At 26.5% G+C, this 9,429-nt stretch overlaps 1 protein-coding gene across 1 annotated transcript; it reads right to left on the bottom strand.

Moving 5' to 3' along the window:
* Nucleotides 1-1,125: 1,125 nt before the first annotated feature.
* On the bottom strand, nt 1,126-1,611 carry LOC149059466 (baculoviral IAP repeat-containing protein 7-like). The gene is made up of 2 exons (XM_089218209.1): nt 1,413-1,611; nt 1,126-1,343 (listed from the first exon to the last, which is right to left on the bottom strand). The coding sequence occupies exons 1-2, from the start codon at nt 1,535-1,537 to the stop codon at nt 1,130-1,132; spliced, it is 339 nt and encodes a 112-aa protein (XP_089074335.1). The 5' UTR covers nt 1,538-1,611; the 3' UTR covers nt 1,126-1,129.
* Between the last annotated feature and the right edge of the window lie 7,818 nt (nt 1,612-9,429).

Below are 9,429 nucleotides of genomic sequence, written 5' to 3' on the forward strand. Positions count from 1 at the left end.
GTATCATGAAACGTAAAATAAAAAATAATAATAATAATATAAATTACTGGTTAACAGCTGATTGAAAAAAAATTAGACTACTAAGTCTTGCAATATCATATCTGATAATGAGTTATAATGATACTGTAATAATTCATACATAAAAGAAATATCGTTAGACTCCATATTACTATAACTTAAGTCATAATTCTGAATATATTGGTTTGTAAATTCATTCCGACGACAAGAAGAAGGTAACCCGTTTACATCTGCCATGATTAGTGAATATGCTGTGTCAAAAGTCTTTTGATGACTTGACAATTTTTTTTGTTTTTCAATAATATATAAATCAATACAGTGTTGCAATTGTTTCAAACGGTGTAAATCGATATGTGATAAAGTAATATAATTTTCATTAGAATGTAATATAATTGAAGACTGTTTCACATTAATAGAATAACTTAAATTGTCAGTTATTCTTACACGTTTACATCGAGTTTGCAGATTATCGATAATTGCATTGTAATTATTTTCACACATTAATGTAAGCCATTGTTCTAGATCAAGGTTTAAAATCTTTTTAGTTATTTTACATTCTAATAATATAACGATTGAAATCTTTTTGTTAACAAGCAATCCAACTGTTACACTTTTTTTGCCATACGGTCGAATTTCGAATACCTACTTTGAAACAACCGGTGAAATCATATTATTGTAGCTAGCGGCCTTTAAATTCTTATCGATTTTTTTTTGTTCTGAGGAATTACGTTTGTTAAAGTAGTGTTCTGATTGTTAGAGTGTTTATCATATACTGATAATATTGCTAAATATAACAACATTTTATACTAAAATTATTTAAAAATAAAAAAAAAATGCAAAAAAGTAAATACGTGACCTAATTGATAAGTGTGGAAGGGGGAGAGAAAGATTATTAATTATTAATGATTATATACTTACATTAATTTGCATCAAACCTGAAATTAAACCTTATATATTTAAACAGAACTTCACGCCTTATCCATTAGGTCACGTATTTACAAGATAAAGGATTGAATAATAACACATTTAAGTTGTTTAATAGAATTCGATAATTTATTCGATACCTATTATATAACATTTTTTATACATATATTATATACATCTTAATATACTAGCAAGTGGTATCATATGATTCAATTTCACAATTACATTTAGATCTTCCGCATTTGGTTTTTACATATTCAACAAAGTGATTTCCTTTTGATAATAATACATATATACATTCCGGATTATGTCTCGAGTGTTCAATCCATGGTATATCATCTTTTTTCCAATCGTGTAAGACAAGTCCGCAGGAAAAACATTCTACAACATCTTTTACTCCTCTGAATATGAAACCACAATCAGCCAATAAATATTTATTTTGAGGTATATTTGATGGTAATATATCATACGTTTTTAATCTGGATGTAAATGTAATGTATTCCGGATATGCTGGGAATGATTTGCTTCGTACTAAAGAAACTAATGAAGAAATGTCATTGCTAGTTTTTTGTAAGTTCATGTTTTTAAATGACATTGAAAATCAAAACGTATTACTATAAAAAATATATTCTTAAGAGATACGAAAATAAACATAAAACACAACTTGGTTTAACGATAGTTAATTAGTTACTAAAATGTAAAGAAAATTAATTTTGACACTAAAGAATTACAGCACAGTGTAGCCAACATGTGTAAATAATAAATTAATTGTAAATTATTACTGTTAGTAGTCAGATTGTTACTTTTAAAACCACTATCTATTATAATTGGATTACAAAAACATCGTAAAAATTCGTTAACAAAAGATTGTAGTATATTCGATCATTGTATAATCTAACGAAAGTTGAAGTATTTCTAAACTCTATTGCATATCCGTATGATAATTTAAATTTAGATTTTTCAAAATCTAAAAAAAAAAATTTCATTATTTTTGTGTAACAGACGATGTAGGTACACAGTTTTATAATGTGTTATACTTGTTGAGATTTTGTGTTACACAGTGAACGTGTGTAGAAATCTCTTTGTAAAAAAGGTGCTCAGAACATACATTAGGGTTTTTGAGAATTTGTGTTACACGGTGGAGCATGTAGGAATGCCCCTTTGAACTAATGAAATCTCCCTGTAAAAAAGGTGCTCAGAACATACAAATACATACTACTGGCTCAATATGTTGTCTGAAATTAAATTTACGAATTCACTTATAAGGTTTGTACGAAAACAATAAGGAAATACATTCAAAACATTTTAAACTATTCGTTATGAACCTTAGTCTGCGGTGCCCTCGGAAAACACTCGTAGTGCCCTTAGGTCACCTCGTTGCATAGTTTGGCAACCACTGCTCTATAAAATTAACGTAATCTCAGTTCTTTGATTTATAAAGTAAAACATTTTAAAGTAAGTATACTTTTTTACAGAGTGTTCAAATACCTATGTGTAGCGTCCCAGCATAGGACGAACGACTGGTGTTGAGGTTGATGGATTGAAGGAAATAAGTATAACAACTTGATTTGTGATTAATTATTATAATTTATTTGATTGCGAAGTGTATAAAACACTATTACCGAACACAAATGATTTAATTAAAAATATTCTAAGTTCAAATGATTAATTTAGAACGGTGTCTGGCGTGAAGGTGCTTGCACTAACTCTGATGGCTTACGTCTGATTTGGGTCTAATCGGGGCTCTCCTATACAGGGTGATTTTTTTATCATGAACCAGTTAATATCTCGGTAAGTATTAGGAATTTTAAAATAATTTTTTTTTTAAACTTTCTAGGTTTTACTATTTTACACTGTGTTACAATTTTCATAATTTTAACTACCTCCCTTATTAGATAAAACACTATCAACTTTAGATTTTCAAATGGTAATACCTATTTTTAATAACGAAAATCTATAAACATACTGAAAAAAATAATTTTAACGTTTACAGAATTTTATTTGAGTAATTAGTTTGCGACTTATTAATGCTTAAATATTCGTTCAATTTGCTGCTACTGGGCAATTTTACAAACCCAACAGTAAAAACCAGAAGTCAAAATGAAATTTTATCTCAATTTAACAATACCCATAACGGTCATTATCGATAATAACAAGATAGATAAACAATACCAATAAAAAAAAAAAAAAAAAAAAAAAAAAGGTGTCTTATCATCACTCCCACCCGAACGCCAAGTGTCGGTGAACGACTAGCCAGCAGAAGCGCAGCTGTATCAGCTATAAAGTATAAAAATAACATTTTAACATTTTACACTTTACCATCATGGTTACAAAATATATCACTGGTTACTGATTCCTGGTATACGATCTTATCACGTATTAGTAGATAGACGATAATAAATGTCGGTAAACCGTTTCTGAAAACATGTGGTTAATCGTTATTCGTTAATGTTAGTTTTCCATTATCAAGTATGGAATATTAATTATAAATTAATTACTATTCTTTGACTGTTTAACCAAAGAAAACGTTTTAAGTAAATACTATGTTATGTCGTTATGTGTATTATTTAAAATATAAATTTAAAGGTTAAGCCAATTATTCCAATGCATACCATACCACGAATAATAATACGTATCTTAATTCGTGATGCATACCTGTTATATTTTTTGATCGTGTTTTAATGTTGTATTTTGGTTAACAAATTTGAATTTAATTAAAAATATACCTCTTTCCAATCAGTAATATTATAAGGTATTTGGGAATCAGATTTCGTACTTTGCCGACACCTTATTTGTATAATTTATTGGTAAGTTCAATCCAAATTTAATATATTAGAATTTTATTAATTTTTTTATTAAATGATTTATACATATTATTGACAAATAATAACCATGGTTCAAATATTTTAATTTTATTTCAGTGGCAATTAGTAGAGTTTATATGATTAATCAAAAAATACAATGAACTATATGACTAGAAAGCTTAATTTGACCAGCAATTAATGCAAATTTACATTGCTTGCTACTGGTATCCGATGACTATAAATTAATATGGAATAAAAGAATAAAATATCCATATTTCTTTACATATTATATTTTAATCTTTAAACAATCTAAACAAATTATTATGTAAGTATGAATTTTTTTTATAAAATAAATAATTTGATATTTATCATAATTTTTGCTTATATTTTAGAAAATTAATTTTGTTTTCTTTCAAATTTCAATTGCAATTTGTAGTACTAACTTTTAATTCAAATATTTATAACAAGATTGGATGAACAAATACAATTTGTTATTGTGGTTAGTCACAGCATAGTACATCTCAACTGATAACTTAATAAGTATGGATAAACAATTTTTTTATACAATAAATCATTTCTATAAATAACTTAATGTTTTTTTTTCAGTTTCATTCAGATGAAAAAAGAAAACAGCGCAGCATCAAGACCGCAACTACTTCTATATTTGTAACATTTGTTGATTGTCACATTAATTGTTAATTTTATGTTTAAATAATTAAGTTAAGTTAAGTTATTGATTTACTATTTTCTATAATTAGGGCTATGGAGTTTTTATTAACCTAAATTGGTAAATTGAAAATTTTTTTTGAATACGGTAGTGCCAGTTTTACGTAATATTAAAAGATTTTTATATCATAAAATATTAATTAAAAATTAACATAATTTCAAAAATAAGTGTAAAATTGAATAATTTTTTAAAACATCCATAGCCCTAAAAATATGTTGCAATCTAGAGTAGATAATACATATAAAGTATGTTTAATGTTCATTTAATTTTTATTAATTTATCTAGGGTAGTGGACATGTTAAGTGTTAATATTTTTTATTAGTTATGACCTTACCCAAATCCTGCAATAACTTGCACTACGGAAATTTGTTCATACTCTAGTAAAATTATTGATAACTAATGTGTTTATTTCCTTAGATAATTTAGTAATGAATTAATGTCCATTATTTGTCTATTCACACACAACTACACAAGTTATTTTTAATATGAAATGCAAATTATACACTATATAAAAAAAATAGTGTCTCATTTTTCTTTTTCATCTCTTTCTAAAGTAAATACAATTATTTACAAATTATTATATTATTGCCTCACCAATTTCAAAAACACTGCACCATTAAATTCTATAATATTTTAAGTGCATTTTAACACATATTCAAAGTTAATGTCAAATATTTAATACGTTAACTGCCATATGACCTCAGGCAATCTATGGTGGATCACGTTTTAAAATCAGCACATGACCCTAATTGAAGTACCCAAATATTGCTATTAAAAAATTGTATATTAATTAACTTAAAAACGATTTACTAATTGTATTTCAGCACATCCTATTTCCTCTATGTGTGTTTCAATTTCTTGCTCCAGCCTTTTATTTTCGTCCATCAAACTTTGGTTTGTGGTCTCCAATATATGTAGCTTCTGATAAAATATTTTCAAAAATATTTTTATGTATACTAAATTCTTCTAAAATGATCTTAGTATGAGCCCTACTAATTATGTTTCATTTTAAATAGTAAAACTTACTTGCATTAAAGACTCCAACTGAACAACAATGGACAAATAGCCTTCTTTATAAAATTCTGATTCGGACACATCAGATACTGTTTTTTTATGAACTTTTAAAAATTGTTCATATGAACTTGGAAATTCATCCATCTTACTCATGTTTTTTAATGAAAAAAAATTGTATTTAACAGAAAAGTAATATATGTATTTAAAAGTAACTCTGTGAGATGTTAACTCAACGGAGAACAGATAAAATGTGAAAAACCAATAGTACTATAAATGTATTCATTTTAAAACAAAGTAAATCAACAATTTCTATGTATTTAGAAAAATAATTTATAAATATGCAGATAAAAATGTATTATTTATGTACTTGGATTCAAGATTTAGAGCCAAGACTAAAGTAGTTAAAGGTCTATCACACATTCCTTTTTTTTTTTTTTTTAAGTTATATAATATGTTTACAAAGCTCCTGTCATTTAAGGTTTTCATTTCATTAAAAATAAATAATTACAAATCAATCTGTGTATACTAAAAAAAAAAAAAAATAGAATAGGTAAGTCATTTTGATTACATGTTTTGTGCATTGAGGAAGTGAGTCAATCTGATGCGAGGCTATAGGCCCAGGGCCTGTTGTTCATAGTGCCTACCCGACTTTCCATTTATAAATATTAAATATTCAGGGATATTTTTTTTATATAGTGTATAATTTGCATTTCATATTAAAAATAACTTGTGTAGTTGTGTGTGAATAGACAAATAATGGACATTAATTCATTACTAAATTATCTAAGGAAATAAACACATTAGTTATCAATAATTTTACTAGAGTATGAACAAATTTCCGTAGTGCAAGTTATTGCAGGATTTGGGTAAGGTCATAACTAATAAAAAATATTAACACTTAACATGTCCACTACCCTAGATAAATTAATAAAAATTAAATGAACATTAAACATACTTTATATGTATTATCTACTCTAGATTGCAACATATTTTTAGGGCTATGGATGTTTTAAAAAATTATTCAATTTTACACTTATTTTTGAAATTATGTTAATTTTTAATTAATATTTTATGATATAAAAATCTTTTAATATTACGTAAAACTGGCACTACCGTATTCAAAAAAAATTTTCAATTTACCAATTTAGGTTAATAAAAACTCCATAGCCCTAATTATAGAAAATAGTAAATCAATAACTTAACTTAACTTAATTATTTAAACATAAAATTAACAATTAATGTGACAATCAACAAATGTTACAAATATAGAAGTAGTTGCGGTCTTGATGCTGCGCTGTTTTCTTTTTTCATCTGAATGAAACTGAAAAAAAAACATTAAGTTATTTATAGAAATGATTTATTGTATAAAAAAATTGTTTATCCATACTTATTAAGTTATCAGTTGAGATGTACTATGCTGTGACTAACCACAATAACAAATTGTATTTGTTCATCCAATCTTGTTATAAATATTTGAATTAAAAGTTAGTACTACAAATTGCAATTGAAATTTGAAAGAAAACAAAATTAATTTTCTAAAATATAAGCAAAAATTATGATAAATATCAAATTATTTATTTTATAAAAAAAATTCATACTTACATAATAATTTGTTTAGATTGTTTAAAGATTAAAATATAATATGTAAAGAAATATGGATATTTTATTCTTTTATTCCATATTAATTTATAGTCATCGGATACCAGTAGCAAGCAATGTAAATTTGCATTAATTGCTGGTCAAATTAAGCTTTCTAGTCATATAGTTCATTGTATTTTTTGATTAATCATATAAACTCTACTAATTGCCACTGAAATAAAATTAAAATATTTGAACCATGGTTATTATTTGTCAATAATATGTATAAATCATTTAATAAAAAAATTAATAAAATTCTAATATATTAAATTTGGATTGAACTTACCAATAAATTATACAAATAAGGTGTCGGCAAAGTACGAAATCTGATTCCCAAATACCTTATAATATTACTGATTGGAAAGAGGTATATTTTTAATTAAATTCAAATTTGTTAACCAAAATACAACATTAAAACACGATCAAAAAATATAACAGGTATGCATCACGAATTAAGATACGTATTATTATTCGTGGTATGGTATGCATTGGAATAATTGGCTTAACCTTTAAATTTATATTTTAAATAATACACATAACGACATAACATAGTATTTACTTAAAACGTTTTCTTTGGTTAAACAGTCAAAGAATAGTAATTAATTTATAATTAATATTCCATACTTGATAATGGAAAACTAACATTAACGAATAACGATTAACCACATGTTTTCAGAAACGGTTTACCGACATTTATTATCGTCTATCTACTAATACGTGATAAGATCGTATACCAGGAATCAGTAACCAGTGATATATTTTGTAACCATGATGGTAAAGTGTAAAATGTTAAAATGTTATTTTTATACTTTATAGCTGATACAGCTGCGCTTCTGCTGGCTAGTCGTTCACCGACACTTGGCGTTCGGGTGGGAGTGATGATAAGACACCTTTTTTTTTTTTTTTTTTTTTTTTTTATTGGTATTGTTTATCTATCTTGTTATTATCGATAATGACCGTTATGGGTATTGTTAAATTGAGATAAAATTTCATTTTGACTTCTGGTTTTTACTGTTGGGTTTGTAAAATTGCCCAGTAGCAGCAAATTGAACGAATATTTAAGCATTAATAAGTCGCAAACTAATTACTCAAATAAAATTCTGTAAACGTTAAAATTATTTTTTTCAGTATGTTTATAGATTTTCGTTATTAAAAATAGGTATTACCATTTGAAAATCTAAAGTTGATAGTGTTTTATCTAATAAGGGAGGTAGTTAAAATTATGAAAATTGTAACACAGTGTAAAATAGTAAAACCTAGAAAGTTTAAAAAAAAAATTATTTTAAAATTCCTAATACTTACCGAGATATTAACTGGTTCATGATAAAAAAATCACCCTGTATAGTCCTACTCAGCGTTTCCTCTCCTATCGATAAGATAAGTATGTGTCCATGGTCGAGTCGCGCAAAAGCGTATTATTATAATATCGCAGCTTCCCACGCTCGTGCGACCGGTTGGTTCACATCCTGGTTATTCGCGATACGCAATCTCCATAACCAGATGACATTAATCCTCTCTCAAGGTATGCTTGTCAATACTGCGATTTCATATTTAGTATTTCTTAGAACTAATTCTAACTATGGCGATATTTTGGAAAGGCTAGTAGTTTGGCCTTCGATACAGCTATTGAGGTCCTACACAATATAACTGGTTGGCGAAATCATATGCCCCGGGGACACTTACGTACATCTACATGTATATGTGGATTTAGTTTTTTTAGCGGGACGTCAGTACATAGCATATGTATTTTAAATACTTTTCAAAATGTTGAATGTTGAATCCAAAACCACTATATAGTGTGACGTGAACTTTATAATTTAAATTAACATTTAGCTATTTGCAAACAAACAGTTTACAATAGGTTATTAAATACAAATATAAGATCATCTGCTCGTCTTCTATAAGCTAAGCTTGTATTGAAGGTGATGAGCTCTTTAAGTAGTATATAATTAGTTACTATACTTCTTTCCGTGCAATTAATTATAATCGCAGATATGAAAAAGGTTTTTAATAACTTATTAATAGTTTTTTTAGATTCTGAGGTATGTGTCTTTTTTTCTGTCTGGCGTCAACATGATGAATCCAGGTAGGTAGTGCTTTTGAGAGGTCAAAATTGAAAATACTTATTAGTTTTAGAAAGAAATATTTTTAATTATTAAATTTTGTTTTTGGTACAAGTATGCTAGCAAATGACAAGCAATTCTTCCGCTTAGAATCGTTTTTAATTTTTTTGCAAGAAGTGATTTATCATTGAATTTAAATATGTTATCCATTACAATGACATAGTTGACAGATACTGTACTG

The sequence above is a fragment of the Diuraphis noxia genome, unplaced genomic scaffold (assembly GCF_037042655.1).
Source record: "Diuraphis noxia isolate RWA-SAM2 unplaced genomic scaffold, SU_Dnox_SAM2 contig0001, whole genome shotgun sequence".
Classification (NCBI taxonomy): domain Eukaryota; kingdom Metazoa; phylum Arthropoda; class Insecta; order Hemiptera; family Aphididae; genus Diuraphis; species Diuraphis noxia.